Source organism: Caenorhabditis remanei, chromosome I (genome assembly GCF_010183535.1).
Source record: "Caenorhabditis remanei strain PX506 chromosome I, whole genome shotgun sequence".
NCBI lineage: Eukaryota > Metazoa > Nematoda > Chromadorea > Rhabditida > Rhabditidae > Caenorhabditis > Caenorhabditis remanei.
The window spans coordinates 16,456,353-16,477,693 of record NC_071328.1 but is presented as its reverse complement, the minus strand read 5'-3'; the positions used below and the strand labels follow the sequence as shown (position 1 = coordinate 16,477,693).

The 21,341-nt window shown below is 40.9% G+C and overlaps 3 protein-coding genes across 3 annotated transcripts; 1 reads left to right on the top strand and 2 right to left on the bottom strand.

Moving 5' to 3' along the window:
* Window positions 1-7,642: 7,642 nt before the first annotated feature.
* GCK72_003468 (uncharacterized protein) lies at window positions 7,643-8,077 on the top strand (the record flags this gene model as incomplete). Its single annotated transcript, XM_003107410.2, has 1 exon — window positions 7,643-8,077. One exon carries the CDS (start codon window positions 7,643-7,645, stop codon window positions 8,075-8,077), a length of 435 nt encoding a protein of 144 aa, XP_003107458.2.
* A 3,253-nt stretch (window positions 8,078-11,330) lies between these two features.
* Window positions 11,331-14,667, bottom strand: GCK72_003467 (uncharacterized protein; the record flags this gene model as incomplete). Its single annotated transcript, XM_053724071.1, has 3 exons — window positions 11,331-11,559; window positions 13,325-14,077; window positions 14,609-14,667. The coding sequence occupies 3 exons, from the start codon at window positions 14,665-14,667 to the stop codon at window positions 11,331-11,333; spliced, it is 1,041 nt and encodes a 346-aa protein (XP_053592716.1).
* A 3,868-nt stretch (window positions 14,668-18,535) lies between these two features.
* Window positions 18,536-21,242, bottom strand: GCK72_003466 (uncharacterized protein; the record flags this gene model as incomplete). Its single annotated transcript, XM_053724070.1, has 4 exons — window positions 18,536-18,779; window positions 19,294-20,052; window positions 20,644-20,762; window positions 21,042-21,242. 4 exons carry the CDS (start codon window positions 21,240-21,242, stop codon window positions 18,536-18,538), a joined length of 1,323 nt encoding a protein of 440 aa, XP_053592715.1.
* Between the last annotated feature and the right edge of the window lie 99 nt (window positions 21,243-21,341).

Below are 21,341 nucleotides of genomic sequence, written 5' to 3'. Positions count from 1 at the left end.
TCAGTTTTGAGTTTTGAGCAATGAAATTTACATTTTTGAAATCAACGTGTCAAGACGCTTCGAATGGCTATAAACATGACGCGAGAGGGAGGAGAGACGCAGAGAAACGAGAGCGTCTCGTTGTCTGCGCACTCTCTCCCCTTCTCTCATCTTTAAAGGCGTATATCTCAATAGTGGGCGGAGCTATCAAAAAACTTTCAACTACAAAAATGTAGCGCGATTTTTGATCTACAAACTTATAACAATTTTTTAAAGTGTAGATCAAACACTCTTTCTGTGGGTGGCAAGGTTTCAAAGTTGGTCATTTTTCTTCATTGTTCCTCGTTTATCTCTGTTTCTCCCAGTTTCTGCAAGTGTGCTCTATTGGACTAAACTAATATCTCAAAGTTTAAATGATTCTCATTAGAGCGCACTTGCGCACTCGTATCTTTTTCCCATCTACACCAATCGCGCTCTATTGTACAACTCAAACTTTCTCCCCCAAAAAAATTGTTGTCATCAGAGCGCGATTGCTGTATCAATTCACTTCCATTTTTTGTTTTGTTTTTTGAACTATGCAATAATGCTCCATTGCACATACCGTAACCCCTCGTTCGTTTCAATAGAGATTTGCTATATCTGACCTCACCCGGTTGCAATCTCGCCCCACTGCAATTCTTGAAATTTTTAAAAAATTTAAAAAATCCAAAAAAAATCATTTTTTTTCATATCCTTGTGAATCTGATTGTGACATTTAATTTGTGAAATCCTTTTAATAAATATGTACACAAATCGAATGTAGTTTGTAGTCGAGAAGGAAATAAGAAAAGGAAGAGAAATAGATAGAATTAGATAGTAATTTAATCCTCCCCAGCCAGGCAGGTGACGCATTTTTGGGTGGGGTCGGGAAAAGGGTATTAGGGGGGATAGCATATGGAGACATATGGACCGAGATAATTATAGACTTTCGAGAATTTCAAATTATTGGGTCTCGAAACGCTTCTCTGAACTTCCAACCGGTTTGAACAGGGATACTGTGGCTACCATACTTGTCAAATCACGGGCCGGGCCGGGCCGGGCCGGGCCCTCTGAAAATTTCAGGGCCCGGGCCGACCCGCAGGGCCCGCAGCAAGCTTTTTTTTCAATATTTTGACGGGCCGGCCCGGGCCGGAAGATTTTTTAGCGGGCCCGGCCCGGCCCGGCCCGGCCCGGCCCGTGACAAGTATGGTGGCTACCGTAGTCTTCGTTCACTGACCAAAATACACTGACCAAAATTGTCAGTGTATTTAACGCCCTCCGACATCCGGACACTCGGAAAAGTCAGACAGACAATAAGACCTATATCGATATCGCAGAATACACTAGGTATTAGGGGGGATAGCACACAGAAGAATACACTGACCAAAATTGTCATTGTATCTAACAAGTTTCACCGCTATTACTTCGAGATGATATCTGAGTTTCAAGTTTTTGCATTTCCCAACTGATACATAGCTTATAACATATTCTAACAAGGGGACATTATTTAAGGATGCAGAATAAAATCTAAGAAGGGAAAGAACGACATGAAGGCAGGTGTCCCATAAACCAATAGGTTAAATGCCATTGACATGAAATCTGATAATCGTCTCGAGACCCGATTACAGTAATCATCTACATTGAAGAATAGCGAGATGTCAAAGTTAGAATACAGTAAGGGTTTGGACACTCTATTTTTGGTGTGCAAAGCTCTGTCAGCTTGTTTGAACTCTTCGATCTCATGAGTTTCAGTTTTTCGAGGAACTCACAATTAGCAGTCTCACTACTCTATAACCAAACATTATTGCTACCATCGATTCCACCAGAGGCCACCATGAGCCTATCTAATCCTCCCCACCTGCAAAAGTGTGCCTCCGTCACACCTCAATTTCCGTAGTTCTTTCTCCGCCCGGACGTTCGTCAGCAGTCTTAATACTTCCTATACGTTCAAACCATCTTTTATATTTTAATATAAAAGCTCCCTTCATCCCCATTCTTGGTATCATTATGCCTAGAATTTATATACTTTTTCTAGTTTCTCCATACCGCCTTTCTCATAATGGAATTCCTTGAAGACGCGGTTTTCGAATGATCTATAATACATAGGTATTTTTAACTACGGGGAGTTCATTTCTGCCGTCAAAACCTGGTAAATGTCTATGAGAGACGAGTTATGAACTCTGAAATTTTTCATATGGTTCAGTTTTTTTTACATGGAATTCCAAATCGGCAAATAGTATACGCAAAGATATTTTCATTTTTGCAACAGACGAGCTCAAGTAAACCGTTGGGGAACACAAATGGAACCGCGCGATGGCCGATATGGAAATCCATCTGATCAAGCTTATCTTTATGGAAAGTTTTAGAGCTCATAACTCAGCTCGCAGAAACATTTAGCTGGTTTTGACTGCAGAAATGGACTCCCCGTAGTCGAAAGTACCTATGACCAAATTTATGGGTTGTTTGAAAGCCGGGTCTCCAAAGACTTCCCTTGTTCGATTTTAGCACCGTGTGCTCTTCTAAACAAATATTAAGTCGTTTGAGTTTCTAGACATCCCTCTGTGTGTTGCCGCGTTGACCTACAAACAAGGTTGTCGTACAGCCGGCTGCGGGTTTTTCTTGAAAATCTCAAATAGTCGCAGTCAGCCCAAAAAGGCACCAGTGGGGTCGAACCCCGGTTGTCAAATTGGTACCAAAAAGTCAAAAGTATATCAAGTCATGCTTTCCCTTGAAACTCTAGAAAGCCGCGGCTTTGTCAATTTCGCTTTTTAATATCATGAAACAGACAGGAGAGACAGACAGACAAAACACCTGAAAATTTTGAAAGCCACGTCTCCAAAGACTTCCCTTCTCAAATCCAGAATCCTATACGATTTTCTTCTTCTTTTCCTCGCTCCCTATCAAATCTCAAATCTCAAATCCCCCCACTCTCTTCACCTCAAATCTCCAATTGAGCCACCATTTTCAATGTATCTATAAACATGTCTCAACAACATCTCCCCCTAATACGTATAAATAAATAAATCCTCCCTTAGTAAATCTCAAGTAAGGAGATGAGTGCTTCCTTCCGTCGTCCCAGGGATAAATTTAGAACATTTCCTTATTTTTTTCTTAGTAAACATCAACAATTTGTCATTTCCTAAAGTGCCGTCACTTGTAACTAAACAAAAACGCGCCAAAGGTACGCCAGCTACTCCATGTACCTTGTAGCGATGTCGAGATGGAGCACTTTCTCGCTTGAAAAATGCGCCAAACGCGCGCCAGACAGCAATTTTATACCGATACTTATTGTTACACTGCTCGCCACACAGTTCTTTCTGCATTGAGAACGCGTCAACGGTGCGCCAGCAAATTTCATCAAGGAATCTATAATTATGGTGTACCTGCTCACGTTTTACATTGTCTCTGTGAAAACGCGCCAAACGCGCGCCAGACATCAATTTCATATTGTTAGTGCGGGTCCTCTCTGTTTTAAAAACGCGTCAACGGTGCGCCAGTCAGATACACAAATTTCATTCTTTGTGAAAACGCGCCAGAGGCACGCCAGTGATCATTTTTCGCCTCCACAATACTCATTAGCAACACAGAATGTGCTCATCATGTTTCCGTATCTGAATAAGAAACGCGCCTCCGACACGCCAGCCTCCACATTGATTGTGCATAATAAGTATATGTTGCTCCATTCGATGTGAGCGTTTTTTTCTTTTTCTCTGATTTCTCTGTCTTCTCTGCCACACCCTCTCATTTTCCTATGCTATTTCTCTCTTTCCCCTTTTTTGGATGGCTCGGAGGGGGCACACTGGCACCGCCGCTCATGGAGGAGAAGCCGTGGAGGACGACGTTGTGAGCGAGAGAGACGGGCGGCTCAAAGAGAGAGAGCAGATAATCCTTCTCCATTCCATTCTCCTCTCGTTTAGATATGTACCTTTCCTCTCCTGTCTCAGCACCGCCCGTGTTGTCTCCATAGTAACATTCGATCCGTGTCGCCCGTCTCGAGCCTTCCATTCATTTTGTTTATTCCATTTCTCTTTTCTGCAGTATATATATGGCTAATTGGTTACACTGACCTAATTAAATACCAATTACTTAGGTTTCTCGGATTTCAGACCGCCCATCTCATTTTGATATTTAGCGGTATATAGGACTAATTGGTTGCAGAGGTACAGGTAGGCACCACCCTTCTCATTTTGCTCTTTTTCATAGACGAGAGCTCTGAGCCTTTTTTACAGTGACCAAAATTTTTGTCAGTGTAAAATTGTTTAAAATTGGTTACACTGGCCGAAAAATATGAGCTAATTATGTTTCAGGCAGCCGCCCTTCTCGCTTTTTCCACTTTTTTCTTTATTTCTTTGTTACACCCACACAGGAGCTCTAAACTTTTTTAATCAGGGGAGACCAATACCCCTCTTTTTTGCGTGTTTCTAGACTATTCAACTCATTTCCCCCTTCCTCGGTCAATCTCGGATACAAATTGACGTTATTCGTGTCACTTACAGAATAATACTATGTGACGGAAATAGAAAGTGTCATTTCAGCTTTTGGTCCCTCACTCTCCCCCCTCACAAGGAAACTCCTTTTATTGAATTTTTGAGAATTTAGTGAAAATTGGCTCATAGGTAGTTTCGACCATTCCGAATACGATGGTTACAAAATCTTTTGTCCATTCCTGCTATGAAGCTTAAAAAACCAAAGAAAGAGCTTGAAACTTGAGCCAATTTTCAGCAAATTCTCAAACATTTTCTAAAACGAGTTCCCAGCTCCTGGCTCTCGAAGCTTCGTTGCGTCGAAGGCGCACCAGCATCCTTTTCATGTGTGCAATATCGCGCCGCAGGCCCACCAGACTGACATTTTGACAATACGATTCTACGCGCCGTAGGCGCGCCAGCTACATTTTTAGCGGATTCTAGCGCCGCAGGCATCCGATCTTTAAAAGCGCATATCTCAAAAGTGGGCGGAGATATCAAAAAGTTGTCAACTACAAAAATGTAGCCCTGGATTTGATCTACAAAAATTGTGTTAATTGGAAGAAATTGGGCTGGCAGGGAGGTCATGGCGGGATCTCAAAGTTGCTGTTTTGGGTCACTGTATTTTTGACAGTGTCTCGTTACATTAACATGATAACCAATGATACCGTATCCACTAAGCCAAACCGCCTATCGGCTCATCTGTTTTAAAATAAGTCAGCCTCTTTCCAAGATTAACACTTTCTTTTTCCAACCATAGTCCAAATAAAACAACTGCATGGGATGCCAGAGAAGGAGAATCTCATAAATAATTGACACCTTGTCATTACTTAATGGAAGTAGTCGTGACCTTTCTGGAATATTCTGGGTGTCCAAAGTAATTGGACATGTGAATAATCAATTAGTTCCGTTGTATACACTTATATCTTTGTAGGCTCCACTCTAAGCCCCGCCCCCTTCTTAGAAGATGGTCGGTCTGATATCACTTCCTATTGACCGGATGCCTGCGGCGCTTAAAATCGGATTGTCAGAATATCAGTCTGGTGCGCCTGCGGCGCAAGATTGCACACACATGAAAATTTTTCTGGTGCGCCTTCGGCGCAAGGTCTAAATTTTCTCTTTTTTGAGATTCTGCCACTGTAAGTACACAGTTACAATGACCAAACTTTTACACTGACAAAACTATTTTTGTCAGTGTAGAATTTTGCTGAACTTCAAGAGCCCGTTACAATCTCCCCTTGTCACATCAGTTTTATGATTTTAAATTAGTATTGTAGATCAAGTACAGGGCTACATTTTTGTAGTTGACAACTTTTTGATAGCTCCGCCCACTTTTGAGATATGCGTCTTTAAAGATCGGGATAGGGGAGCGCAGAAAAGTTAGAGACAGTCTTTAAAGGCTTCTATCTCAAAAGTGGGCGGAGCTATCAAAAAGTTGTCAACTGCAAAAATGTAGCCCTGGATTTGATCTACAAAAGTAACTAATTTTCAAATATTAAAAACATGGCAGAGGCTCAAAAAGTATGGATGTTTTTCGACTAATCTAACTTATCCTCTTATCCTCTTAACATTTTCTTATACTTTTTAGTTTTGATCTACATACATCTATATTTATTATTTGTTATATTTGTCTCATTTTTGCTTCGAATATTTGTTTCTTTTTCCAATTCTAAAACATTTCAGGTAATCAACACACACATTTCGTATAACCACCAGTTATCAACAACCAGTCAACACAATCTAAGTGAATTTCTATTTGGGAGCTGCTAAGGAGGAGGCTAAGCAGACACCACGTGTAGTTTGTAGTCTGTGTTAGCCTCATGTGAAAGAGAGAAGAAGAGAGATGACCACTTATATCAGACGGAGGAGGTATGTGTGTGTGTGTCTGAATGTCCGAATGTCTCCGTTTGTAGTTTGTAGTCTAGTTGTCTGTCGGTGTGTCTCAGAGCTAAACGGAAGTTAAATTTTGGGAAACGGAGGTCGGAAATTGAAGGAAGAGGAATTCCGCACAGCAGAGTTGCGTGGAAGTGATTTTTTCTAAAACGGAAGTCGGAAGTCGGAATTCCGCGCAACTCTGCCGCACAGCTTTGGTGTGTCTGTTCGTCCAAATGTCCCAACTGATTTTTCTCTGGTCTGTACCTCTGTTCATCCAGATGTCTGCATTTTTAACAAATTCGAAACGCTGCCAGTCTGTCAGCCGTTTTTGAGCCTGCTAGACCAATTTATGTCTGTCCGTGTGTCCGGATATCCGGATGTCCATTTCATGACATTAAAATGCTCTAAAACCAGCGTTCTTTTTCATTTTTCTGTCGATCCAAATGTTCGAAAATCTATATTTTTACGACTTTTGAAATAAAATTGCTCAAAAATGCAGAGTGTCGTTCTGTATGTCCAGATGTTAGAAATCTCAATTTTTCGAAATTTTCGGCTTAAAAATGTCATAAAATCGCTGGAAAACCACAATTTTCCGTCTGGCTGTGTGTCTGTGTCTCCGGATGTCTCTGTTTTCTTTTTGTCAGTGTAACTATCTTGGTCAGTGTAAAAGTCTGTTTGGTCAGTGTACCTTTTGTTACCTTTTGCTTTCTTTCGTCATCTGTGTGTCCGGATATCCGAATGTCTACTTTATGACATTAAAATGCTCTAAAACCAGGGTTTTTTTCATCTAGCTGTCGATCCGGGTGTCCGAAAAACTTTATTTTTCACAATTTTTGAGATAAAGTTGCTCAAATATCTCAATTTTTCGAAATTTTCGGCTCAAAAATGTCATAAAATCGCTGGAAAACCACAATTTTCCGTCTGTCTGTGTGTCTCTATGTCCGGATATCTTTCACCTCTTTTTTGTCAGTGTAACTCTCCAATTCTTACCCCGCGCCGCAGGCGCCCCAGCCGATCTCAGCCGATCTCAAAATATTTGAATCGTCGCTTTTAGACGAAAGAGGCTCTTGTCTTGTTGTTTTGTTCTGAAAATTCAAGATCGCGCCGCAGGCACCCCAGCGATCTCAACCGATCTCAATATTCCCATTTTTTGTCAGTGTAACTATCTTGGTCAGTGTATTTCTATCTGTGTGTCTGTTTATCTGTTTGTCCTATTGGTCAATGTAACTTTTGCTTTTTTCAGACGTTCTCTTCCCTCCGATTCTGAACAATCCGACTCTGATTCTGATGACACCGACACAGAAGACATGGATCCAGAACAACAGGACACGCCCATCCAACAACGTCTCCATCTCATCGCCAGTGATCCTCACAACGACTATCCGTATCATGAGCTCTCTCACAATCCATTCGAATTCTCTCCCTCCGATCTCTTCGACTCAATAGGCTCCGCCCACTTCAGGCCACGCCCCTTTGAGGAGTTGGCTCCGTCGGCCGACTGTCTAAATGCAGAGCTCCGTTCTATGTCCCAACGGATGCGTGTTGTTCAGAGACATCGACGTGTCCGAGATGGACCGCCCACCGATGACGAAGCCCCGCCCACTACACTCCAACGTCTTCTCGAGTTGGCTCAACCATCGGACTCCGTCAATGAGCATCCACCAGACGAACAAGCTCCGCCCCCACCGGCTCAAATAAGCTCCGCCCCCTCCGGCTCCGCGGCAACACCTCAATCAACTTAATCCCCCCCATTGCGTCAACTCATTTACCATCTACTCCAGTATTTGTGGGCGGAGCCTATTTTCAAACTCCGCCCACTTTCAGAATCATCTTACCTTCTCAATTACCCCACTAATTGCATTTATGGGCGGAGTCTCTTTAAGCTCCGCCCACTTTTCACCACCCATGTTTTTCTATTTATGGGCGGAGTCTCTTTTAGCTCCGCCCACTTTTTTTCTTATTATCGTCACTATAAGTCCCGCCCCTTTTTCCATGTCACTGTAAACCTATACCAAGCCCTGCCCACTTTTTCGAAACTCCGCCTCTTTCTCCAAAAAAACCACGCCCATTTTTCTTTCCGAAATCTTTGAAGCCACGCCCACTCCTCAACATTTTTCTCAAACCTTCCAGTTATAGGCCTACCTCATTTGTGGGCGGAGCCTGAATCTTCCTTCGGTGCCTTCTAAGCTCCGCCCACTTTTTTCCAAACTCCTTCTCATCGTCTCTTCTTCTCGTCTACCCTTCGTATTTCTCATTCATCTACCTCTCATCGCTTTTATGGGCGGAGCCTAAGTATGCTCCGCCCACTTTTCCTACTGTACCTCAGATGTGGGCGGAGCCAGAAATGTGTCATTGTGTTTAAGCCAGCCCACTTCCCCCTCTTGTCTAGCTTATTTTTGTGGTGGAGCCTAACTCCGCCCACTTTTTAAGTATCTCATTGTGGGCGGAGCCTGAATTCTCATCGGCGTTCCCGAAGCCCCGCCCACTTTCCTCTCGTCTAGCTTATTTTTCGGGGCGGAGCCTAACTCCGCCCATCTTCACCAAAGTCCTCATTTATGGGCGGAGCCAGAAATGTGTCATTGTGTCTAAGCTCCGCCCACTTTCTTTTTCGCCTAGCTTATCTCTAGGGCGGAGCCTAACTCCGCCCATCTTCCCAAGGTCCTCATAGTGGGCGGAGCCTGAATTTCTTATCGGTGTCACCTAAGCTCCGCCCACTGTTCAGAACTCTACAGTCCTCAATTTTTTAATCATTTGTGGGCGGAGCTTAACTCCGCCCTTCTCTACCGTACCTCATTTATGGGCGGAGCCGGAAAAGTGTCATTGTGTTTAAGCTCCGCCCACTTTTCTCTCGTCTAGCTTATCTCTGGGGCGGAGCCTAACTCCGCCCATCTTCTCAAGGTCCTCATTGTGGGCGGAGCCAGAAAATTGTCATTGTGTTTAAGCTCCGCCCACTTCTCCCTCTTGTCTAGCTTATTTTTTTTGGGACGGAGCCTAACTCCGCCCTTTTTTCAGAACTCATATGTCCTCTTCGTTTAATCACCGTTGGGCGGAGTCTCTTTAAGCTCCGCCCCTTTTTCAGTACCTCATTTATGGTCGGAGCCAGAAAAGTGTCATTGTGTTTAAGCTCCGCCCCTTTCTCTTCTTATCCTAACCATCTCTGGACGTTGCTTCTCTGTATTTTCTTTTTAAAAGTGGGCGTGTTTTTGTTGTTGCAAGGGGGCGGAGTTTCCCAATTGTGGGCGGGGCTTCTTTTTCTCCAATCAATCAATAATCACTGAGAGTAGGGTCACTCTTGGGTGTATATGAATATACACACAAGAGTGATAGCATTCAGTTGACATATCGTCTTCAAATATTTATTTCTTTCTTTTATTATAAAAAGCAATCGCGCTCTACCGAAATCTTTTAATTTTTGAAAATAGCTTCAGTGGAGCGCGTTTGCAAACCAAAAAGTTACACTGACAAAAATTTTGTCAGTGTAACTTACAGTGACCAAAATGCAACCGCGCTCTACCGAACTTTTAAAAAAGTTAAAAAGTCATTTCTGTTTTGTTCAGTAGAGCGCAGTTGCAAGCTGCTACCAATTTAAGCAATAATTTATTTCCCTTATCCTCTAATAAGCGTTCCAAAAGAAAATTATTTATTTATTTATTTCTCTGTGATCACTCCCTCCATATTCCCCCAAAAAGTTATCTATGTGATCCTTTACCCTGTGGAAAATGCGCTCCACCGAAAAATTGAAAGTGTTCAGTGGAGCGCACTTTCCACACACACACACCTCCATCATTTTTCTTCATCCACTCATGCCATCCTGTGAAAACATCTGCTGTACTTTTATTCATTTATTTGAATATATTGTTAATGGAGTGAATGAATTTGAATGAGCCCCCGGACATCAGGACATCCGGACAGACAGAGGAGGAACAGACAGACAGACAAAAAATCTTTCATCTGAAATGAAAATGCGCTCCACTAGACTACAACATCTTTATTAGCTCGGTACAGTTCATTCAACTGCGCTCCACCTGTCTTTTTCTCCGAGTCTCTCAATTTCGCACACAATTTTCTTCGGCTTCGGTAGAGCGCGGTTGTATGAAGCGTGTTGAGCTAATAGATCGATCGAACAAAACAAAAAATGCGATGGTGACAGGTGTGAACGAGGGATTAATGAGAAGGCCCGTGGTTTTATTGTTCTTCTTACTTATCTCCATGGGAAATCGGAAAGATGAGGTCAGGTGGGTTGAATAAAAGTATTTAGTTACACCTTTCACTGCCTCAGCGTGAAGTCGTCTTTTTTTTGGCTCTTGCTGTATCGCTTTGTTTGTGCTGTCAATATCCTTTTTTGAACTCTCGAACAAATCCAGACACGGTTGCAACATGGACCAACAAAAGATGAACCAACAAAAGAGATGGAGAAACAAATAACGTGAGTAACAAAACTGAAATAAGTACATTACTGCCCATAAAGAATGCGAAACGTGCAGTTTTTAGTTGAAAATGGTCAACTTTGAGAGACTGGCACGGCCTCCCTGACAGTCTCACAATATTGATTGTTTATGGAGTGTATAGATCACAGATAGAGCTTCATTTTTGTAGTTGACAACTTTTTTGTACGGGCATATCCTAAAAAGTTATCAAGCGTCAAAAAAAATTTCGAAATTTTTGCAGTTTTTCAGTGCTAAAAAGATAAATTTTTGAGCTGTTTACATAGACTGCCGTAACTTCTTAGAATGAGGCCGTACAAAAAAATTTTCAACTACAAAAATGAAACGAAAAATGCAATTTTTGCACTGGAAATGACTTAAAATGCATATATCTCGGTTCAGTGAAAAGTTTTGCAAAATTGGATTACATATTAGGGATCAGCGTGTTGAGAAGTACTTTATAGAATACAAAGGCCGAGTTACGTCTGGAACATTCCATAGTTAGGCTAGAGAAAAGGGCAAAATATATATTTAGAATGAAGTGATAGACCCAGAAACTTTTTTTTTTAACTCATTCAAATGTGATAGTGATAATCGCATCTCTCATTGGATCCTCATCGTCCCAAGCGATTTGATTCAAATTCCCTTGACTTCTTTCATATTCTTGAATCATTCCTTCTGGAATCGGATCGTCTTCATTTGCCGTTTGATAAGAATACAACCAGATTGTAGCTGTCTTCTCGTTAACTCCCTTGACATCAATCCCGCCATACAACCAGCCGGGGGTCCCGTCGGGTAAACTGGAAAATACAAGGTAAAATCTGTTCTTATTGCAAATACGCCGCCACCACAAACGCAGGGTTTTCGCGCTTTTCAAAATTGCAAAATATGACAAAACCTTGTGAAGATCTAAGAGAAAATAATGGTGGGTGTCTCGCCTCCCACGGTGGGGCGCAGTTTTAAGAAAAGATTACGTAATAATAATTTATACATAGATTAGTTGAAAATTGTCAACTTTGTGAGTGTATTTCGTCTCCCCTTTCTTCACCCTTTTTTATTATTTCGATATATTCCTTCAATAAAATCAAATACCACTGAACCAATCTTGTACCGATACCACCGGAGACTCTATAAGATCTCGAGTCCCGACATCACGGCCTCCCTGATAGTCTCACAATATTTATTGTTTATGGACTATACAGATCACAAGTAGACCTTCATTTTTGTAGTTGACAACTTTTTTGTACGGGCACATCTCAAGCGTCAAATTAATTTCACGCAATTGTTGCCAAGGTAAAAAGATAAATTTTTGTGCTGTTTACATTGACTGCCTGTAACTTCTTAGGATGTGCCCGTACAAAAAAGTTGTCAACTACAAAAATGAACGTCTACTTGTGATTTGTATAGTCCATAAACAATCAATATTGTGAGACTATCAGGAATGCCGTGTCACACTCGTTGACCATTTTCAACTAAAAAATGTAAATGTCGCATTCTTTATGGCCAGTACTGTATGTATGATTTCACTGACAATTTTGGTCACTGTAACTTGTGATGTTCGCCTTTAAAGATTGGATGCCTGCGACGCTAAAATCCGCTAAAATCTCATATTGTCAGCAGTGTGAGTCTCCCGGGAAACATTTCCCGGGAAAAGCTGTTTCGGGAAATTTCCCGGGAAATTACCGGGAAATTTTTACCGAAAATTTCCCGGTAAAGTTCCGGGAAGCTCCCGAACTTCCCGGGAAATACCGGGAAATTTTCCCGAAAATTTCCCGGGAAATTTTCGGGAAGTTCGGGAAATCCGGGATTTTTTTCGGGAAATTACTGAGAACTACTTTGGGTACCAATCTGACAACCGGGGTTCGATCCCCACTCGTGCCAAAACTGTTTTTCATTTCATTTTTGGTTTTTGGTAAAAATCTGAAGACCAAAGTTGCTTTTTCGGAGAAGGACTGTTCTGAAAATAGGCACTTGTAATCTAAAAATGTTTTTTTGTTCTGAAATGGTTTCAGAATGGTACCAAAAAGCAAGAAATGAAATGAAAAAAAGGTTTGACACCGGAGGGGTCAAACCCTGATGATCAGATTGTTACCAAAAAGTCAAAAGCAAAAAACAAAAAAGTTTTGGCACGAGTGGGAATCGAACCCTGGTTGTCAGATTGGTACCAAAATGTCAAAAACAAAAAACAAAAAAGTTTTGCCACTAGTAGGGGTCGAACCCTGGTTGTTAGATTTGTACATAAGTGAAATTTCCCGGGAATTTCCCGGGAAGTTTACTTCCCGGAACTATAAATTTCGGGAAATTTCCCGGGAAATTCCCGGGAAATTTTTACCGAAAATTTCCCGGTAATTTCCCGGGAAGTAACCGGGAAATTTTCCGGGAATTTCCCGGGAAGCTATCGGGAAATTTTTACCGCAAATTTCCCGGAAAATTCTTGCACAATTTTGAGCCGGAGTCTCGCCAGATCACGTATTCAACTGCTACATGCAAATTTAAAGGCGCACGTTTCAAAAGTGGGCGGAGCTATCTGAAAATTGTCAACTACAAAAATGAAGCAAAACTCACGGCCAACTCCTTTTGGTAATCCTTGGATCTCTCAACTCTACTTCCAATCCAATTAACAAAACTCTCAAGTCAATTAATCCCTTCTTTTCAACAGTTATACTTTCCATTTTCTCTCCAAATCTTCCCATCTTCCAACTCATCAATATTTCGTTTATTTCTTCACTTTGAATGTCAACACCACGCAAGTACGCTCTATTGAATTTTAAACTTGTGAACGCATCCACGTCGAGGGACGACGTGTCATTCACACATAGCTCTTCGATTTCGAAATTATGGCGAATTTTCAGAGATTTCTGGCCTCGTTCCATTCCCCAAATTGTGAAATTTCGCAAGTTTTTCTCTAGATTTTCCATAAGAATCTTGAAGAACATTCCATTATCCTTGATTGTAGCCATAGTCATCACAGGGATACTTGGAAGACTCTCATCCCGATTTATCCAATTCACGATTCGATACAAGTCCTCCCAACTAAGGTGATTCGGGAAAAAATGGATTCTCCTGAACTCGGAATTGAACAAATCTTTTAAATCATTGACCGTTTGGAAGCATCGATCAAGGAATCCAGGTGAAAACCTTGGATGGTTTCCCAGTCCGTAATTAATGTAGACTGGTTGGTGGAAGTGGTATGAACCAGTGACAGAATAGTTGAAATTAACCTTCAAGGGAGGTGCAAGAATGAGTTGAGATGAACGCTTTTTGATGGCTAACTTCATTGTGGCCTTGCTTTTTTTGGATAATTTGGAGAGTTGATACCTGAAAGTTTACTTTTTAACTTTTAAAACAAGCAGTTTTGAAAATCGTGTGCTTTAAAAAAATCGACCACTTTTGAGTCTGGGGCGCCTATGGCGCTTTAAACCGTATTGTCAGAATACCAGTCTGGTGTGCCTGTGGCGCTAGAATGCACACATAAAAACACTGCTGGTGCGCCTTCGGCACAAGGTATTCTGTTGGCGTTTAAAATGTTATTTTTCCAGAGATTCTTTGAGATTCCGTCATTGTAAATACACTGTTACAATGACCAAAATTTGACACTTTCGCTCAACTTTAAGAGTCCGTTACGGTCTCCTACTGTTACCCCAATTTAATTAATTCAAACAGGTTTTGTAGATCACATCCAGTGCTACATTTTTGTAGTTGACAACTTTTTGATAGCTCCGCCCACTTTTGAGTTATACGCCTTGAAAGGTAGCAGGCTCTCTAAGCTTTTTCAAATGTGGGCGGAGCTTTCAAAAAGGTGTCAACTACAAAAAGTGTCCCCCTCCCCCCTTCAACCCAAAAACTCACTGCTCAATTGGATCCCAAAAATCGGCGACATTTCGAAAAGCAACAAGCGGCAGTTCCATGACTTTGAATGGTTTGACAACAGTTACGTTTTCTTCGTAACGTGAGATATCGAAAACAACCTAAAATCAAGTTGCAAAAAAAGTTTTGACCAGCGCAGGGTTCGAACCCCCAACCCTCAGAACCACAGGGAATATCCTCACTGCGCCATTCGGTCACTTTCCTTGAAATTGCAGATTTTTATGGTTTTCAGCATACCGTAAATACTGTATTATAACGGCATGCCGTTATATTTTTCAACTGCCTCCCAGAGAAGTTTCGTGGTTTCGGAAACTCATTAAAATTAAACGAAAAACCTTTTTTGACGTTCAATTTTCTGATCAAGAAGTTACTAAGCACGCTGCTTCTAATCGAAACCAAGAAAAAAACACCGAGATAATCATATTCATAATTTCTGATGGGGTGCCGTTATAATACAGTATTTACGGTAGTTGTCAACAGGGCTGGGCAAATCATTTGAATTCTTGTTTTGAATGTTTGATATCTTTGGTGAAAATCATTCAGAATTAGAGTCACATTTTTTATGAAAAATTTAAAATTTTCAAAAAAAAATTGGGAAAAAAAGGTATCATTTTTTGAAGCCGGGCCTTGAAAATTTGCTACCGGCCCGGCCCGGGACTTGGCAACTCCGGTTTTCCAGGTTCTGGGGGTATAAATAATGGGGTTTAGGGGTTTTTAACGTTAAAAACCTAAAATTTCCCCCTAAAACCTAGAAATTTTAATCATACCATTTCATCTTCCTCTTTCTTTTTCTTCTCTCCAAGACCGAAACAGGTAAGGATAATGTCAAACATTGTCATGTCTGGGGCATCAGTCGGTTTCGTGGAATTCTCCTCCGTTCTGCAAAAGAAAATTGGGTAAAAACAGTGGGAAAATGTGGAAAATTCCATTAAACTCTAGATTAAATGTGCATAACCTTTTTAAAAAAGAAAAGAATATGTCCCGTTTCCACGGTAAAATCAATATTATACCACTAATGGGAGGTAGAGAGAGACTTTGAGAGGCAGAGGGGGCTCTCTCATAAGAAATAGGCCCGTATGAGACGGGGCTGTAGGCTAGGTAAATACTCATTAGATAAATATTACAGGGAAAGGGAAGGTTCTACATTGGTATTAGCACGGCACGCTTTTCACAACCGCGCTCTACCGAAATCGAAGAAAATTGTGTTCGAAATTGAGAGACCCAGAGAAAAAGAGGCAGTTGTCGAGGAAATTTTGGTAGAGTGCAGTTGTAAAACCTGTACCGACTTTATATGTGAGAATACAAAAAACACCCGGGATTTTGTGTATCACAATGAAAAAGGTGGGCCGGGAGATACACTAACCAATACTAATTCTCTTGGTGGAAATTCATTATTTTTTATGGCTTCCTACTATAAATATGTTTTGAATTGATATCAGTTGTGTAGGCTGGATCATACTCTCCATTTTTCTAGTTTACAACTTTTTTATAGCTCCGCCCACTTTTAAGATACAAGCGTTTTAAGATTGTATGTCTGCGGCGCTGAAAATCTGTCTGACGCGCAAAAAACGCTAACTTTCGCAAATAAAAATGCCGCTGGTGCGCCTTTGACGCGAGGTATTTTATTGACGTTCTAAATTTTCTTTCTTCTGAGATTCTTTGAAATTCCGTCACAGTAAGTGCACTTTTACACTGACCAATTTACTTTAGTCAGTAGTCTACAATTTCGCTTAACTTTTAGAACCTGTTACGATCTCTTCTTGTTACCCCCAATTTTATGAGTTTACTCTAGTTTTATAGATCAAATCCAGGGCTACATTTTTGTAGTTGACAACTTTTTGATAGCTCCGCCCACTTTTGAGCTACAGTGCGTGCAATAAGGATAGGACCACCCCCATTTTGGGTGTTCCGAGAAAAGTAAAAATGATATGAAAAATCTGTGACTGCCATTCGATTCAGAATACAAAAAAACCCCAGAAGCCAAATTTTCATGTCTCTAGCACTTTCCGTACTCAAGTACCATCCAGAAGTCGCTTTTGCAGGCGTGCAATAAGGATAGGACCACCAGCCATTTTCGATGAAGTGGTGCCTTTTTTTCAATTTTTTTTGGGCACAGTGCTCATATTTTAATTTATTTCGTTGTTTTTTTAAGTTTTCACTTCAATACCATTGGACTGTGTAGATTTACGGCACTGTCGATTTACGAGAATCATTTCTAAAGCTTCAGTTAACAATTCAATAATTTATTGACGAAAATGAGAGAAAACACAAAAGAAAACAGAAAAAACGTAAGCGAAATTTAATAACTTGTTTCTCCACCATTGTTCTGGATAACTTCGAACATGCGGTTGGGCTTACTGGCGACGAGAGCCCTCAATTCAGCAGCATTGATTGCATTCCACTCGGTCTCAATAGCGTCTTTGAGCTCTTGGATCGTATTGAATTGCCTTCCGTGCTTGTAAACGCGTCGAACCAGCAGTCCCCATAAGTTTTCGATTGGATTGAGGTCTGGGCTGACTGCTGGCCACTCGAGATCCGTGATTTTTTGCGCCTTCAGCCAATTCTGTGTGGAGATGCTCTTGTGGATCGACGCGTTGTCCTGTTGGAAAACATGGGTTCGGCGTTTGTTTCGGAAAAATGGAACAATGACCTTCTGAAGGGTGCTCTGGTAGGAAACAGACGTTTCTCGAGTTGTGATGAATTGAAGTTTTATCTTCATTCCGTTGCAGAAGCCTCCCCAGACCATCAGCGATACGCCACCAAAGTTCCGTCTTGAGAAGAGCTGTGGATCTTTACGGAGATCTCTCCAGAAATGTCTGTTTCCGTCCGGGCCGAGAGGAGAACCTGGACAATGTTTTTAAGCACGGAAGGCAATTCAATACGATCCAAGAGCTCAAAGACGCTATTGAGACCGAGTGGAATGCAATCAATGCTGCTGAATTGAGGGCTCTCGTCGCCAGTAAGCCCAACCGCATGTTCGAAGTTATCCAGAACAATGGTGGAGAAACAAGTTATTAAATTTCGCTTACGTTTTTTCTGTTTTCTTTTGTGTTTTCTCTCATTTTCGTCAATAAATTATTGAATTGTTAACTGAAGCTTTAGAAATGATTCTCGTAAATCGACAGTGCCGTAAATCTACACAGTCCAATGGTATTGAAGTGAAAACTTAAAAAAACAACGAAATAAATTAAAATATGAGCACTGTGCCCAAAAAAAATTGAAAAAAAGGCACCACTTCATCGAAAATGGCTGGTGGTCCTATCCTTATTGCACGCCTGCAAAAGCGACTTCTGGATGGTACTTGAGTACGGAAAGTGCTAGAGACATGAAAATTTGGCTTCTGGGGTTTTTTTGTATTCTGAATCGAATGGCAGTCACAGATTTTTCATATCATTTTTACTTTTCTCGGAACACCCAAAATGGGGGTGGTCCTATCCTTATTGCACGCACTGTATACGCCTTTAAAGATCGGCCTGTGGCGCTAGAATCTGGTAAGCATATTTCATTTTATTTATTGAATGTTAGATATACAGAAAAAGTGACATCAAAGGTCATATACTGAGGGATGGAGGATTTAGAATTGGGGGAATAACACATAGCAGAACAATAAAAAAACAATTCATATTATTAGGTACACTCAACAAAAATGGTTTTGAAACCCGACATTTTGATATAATTTTAGGAGTGTAACTTACTAGGGAAGGATCCAGAGTCAAGATGGAGTTACAGTTCGAGATACCGTAAAAACTGTATTAGAGCGACACCTTTAATAGAACCTGTAACTCCATCTTGACTCGGGATCCTTTCCTAGTTAGGCTAGAGAAAGGGGAAATGTTTGAAATTTTGTAGAGAGATAGAAGGAGACATCGGCTTTCAGAAAATATATATATATAGTTGGTATTCAAAAACTCATTCAAAAGTGATAGTGAGATGTGTATCAAGAAAAATCGCATCTCTCACTGGATCCCCATCGTCTCCAGCGATTCGATTCCAATTTCTTTGAGCATTTTCGTATTTTTGAATACATTCTTCTGGAATCGGATCGTCTTCATTTGTCGATTGATAAGAATACAACCAAATTGTAGCTGTCTTTCCATTTGCTCTCTTGACATCTATCCCACCACACAGCCATCCAGGGGTCCCGTCGGCAAGACTGGAAAATGATGGTGTTAAGCACTTTACACTGATATAGATTTCTAAATAATTATAACAATTAGTAGCCACTCGAGATATACGCGTGCGCCTTTAAACATTAAACATTGGATGCATGCGGGCGCTAAAATCCGCTAATATCGTTTCTGGCGCGCCTGCGGCTTTGTATCTCAAAAGTGGGCGGAGCTATCAGAAAATTGTGAACCACAAACATGTAGAGCTAGGTTTAATCTACATTTGAGTAGTTGTCAGTTTGTCCCTGGCTCCGCCCACTTTTGAGATATGCGTCTTTAAAGATAGATGTTTCAACAAGATTCCCCTCTCCTTCCTCCTTCAACCATTGTCGCGCCAAAGGCGCCCAGACGATTGCACTCTAGCGCATACCCGCACAATTTTGAGCCGGAGTCTCGCCAGATCACGTATTCAACTGCTACATGCAAATTTAAAGGCGCACGTTTCAAAAGTGGGCGGAGCTATCTGAAAATTGTCAACTACAAAAATGAAGCAAAACTCACGGCCAACTCCTTTTGGTAATCCTTGGATCTCTCAACTCTGCTTCCAATCCAATTAACATAATTCTCAAGTTAATTAATGTCATCTTCTCAACAGTAATACTTTCCATTTTCTCTCCAAATCTTCCCATCTTCCAACTCATCAATATCTCGTTTATTTCTTTATTCGCAATGTCAACACGATGCAAGTTCGCTCTACTGAACTTCAAACTGGTGAACGCATCCACGTCGAGGGACGACGTGTCATTCACATAGAGATCTTTGATTTCAAAATTATGACGGATTTTCAGAGATTTCTGGCCTCGTTCCATTCCCCAAATTGTGAAATTATGCACATTTTTCTCTAGATTTTCCATGAGAATCTTGAAGAACATTCCATTATTCTTCATTTTATTCATAGTAATGGCAGGGATATTTGGAAGACTCTCATCCAAATTAATCCAATTAACTATCCGTGACAAGTCCTCCCAACTAAGGTAATTCGGGAAAAAAGCGAATCTCCTGAACTCGGAATCGAATAAATCTTTTAAATCATTGACCATTTGAAAGCATCGATCAGGGAATTCAGGTGAGAACCTCGGATGGTCTCCTGGTACATATACAGGATTACGGTGGATTGGTACACTGAAGTTGAATCGTTTAGTATCAGAATACTCGAGAATAACCTTCAAAGGAGGTACAAGAATGAGTTGAGATGGACGCTTTTTGATGGTTGACTTCATTGTGGCCTTGCTTTTTTTGGATAATTTGGAGAGTTGGTACCTGGAAATTTTCTTATTTTAATCGGAGATATGTATGTACACTGACTAAGTTGTTTACACTGACAAAAATTGTAGGTTATTTATGAGAAAAGTGTCCGGGTATGCCTGCGGCGCTAGAATCGGCAGGGGCGCCTTCGACGTGAAAATGGTCGGTGGGACAGCAATCTTCAAAGACGCATATCTCAAAAGTGGGCGGAGCAAGGGACAAACGGTCAACTACAAAATTGTAGACTGAACCTAGCTCTACATTTTTCTAGTCGATGACTTTGAGATAGTTCCACCCATTTTCTTATTCAGCTTGGTTTACGCTTATCAACTACAGTATCATTGTTTATCACGTTACACTGACCAATGTAACTTTGAGATCCCGTCCACTGAAGGGCCAATTTTTTCGAATTAACATTATTGTTGTAGAACAAATCCAGAGCTTCATTTTTATAGTTGACAACTTTTTGATAGCTCCGTCCACTTTTGAGATATGCGCCTTGAAAGGTAGCAGGCTCTCTAAGCTTCTTCAAGATCTCAAAAGTGGGCGGAGCTTTAAAAGAGTTGTCAACTAGAAAAAGTGACCCCGAGCACTCCAAAAACTTACATTTCATTTGGATCCCAAAAATCGGCGACGTGTCGGAAAGCAACAAGCGGCAGGTCCATTACTTTAAATGGTTTGACAACATTTCCGTTTGCTTGGCGACATGAGATATCATTAGCCGTCTGGAATAATGATATATGATAAAAATACATTGAAAATCGATACTGGGTCACCTGATAAATTAAAATCAAGTTGAAAAAATAGGTTTGACCAGCGCGGGGTTCGAACCCCCAACCCTCAGAACCATAGGGAATATCCCCACTGCGCCATTCAGTCACTTTCCTTGAAATTGCAGATTTTTATGGTTTTCAAGGTTCTAGGGGTAGAAATAGTAGTTTTCTGGGGTTTTTAACGTTAAAAACCTCAAATTTCTCTCTAAAACCTTGAAATTTCAGTCATACCTCTTTCTTCAGTATCTCCTCTACTTCCTTCTTAGTCTTGTATAAATCATAAAGCAACTCCTCTGCAAACTTCTTCTCTTTGTAATATTTATAAAGCTGGAATACTAAATATAGACCAGTCATAAATGCATTAAAACCGAAACAAATCGTTAGAGCCATTCTAACTTGTTCTTCTGTCGGTTTCGTTAAGATCCAGTCCATTCTGCAAAAGAAAATGAGGTAAAAACTATGAAAAAATGGCGTTAAATGTTTAAAATGTTGAAAACTCCATTAAAATGTGTAAAATCCCTTAAAAAACCA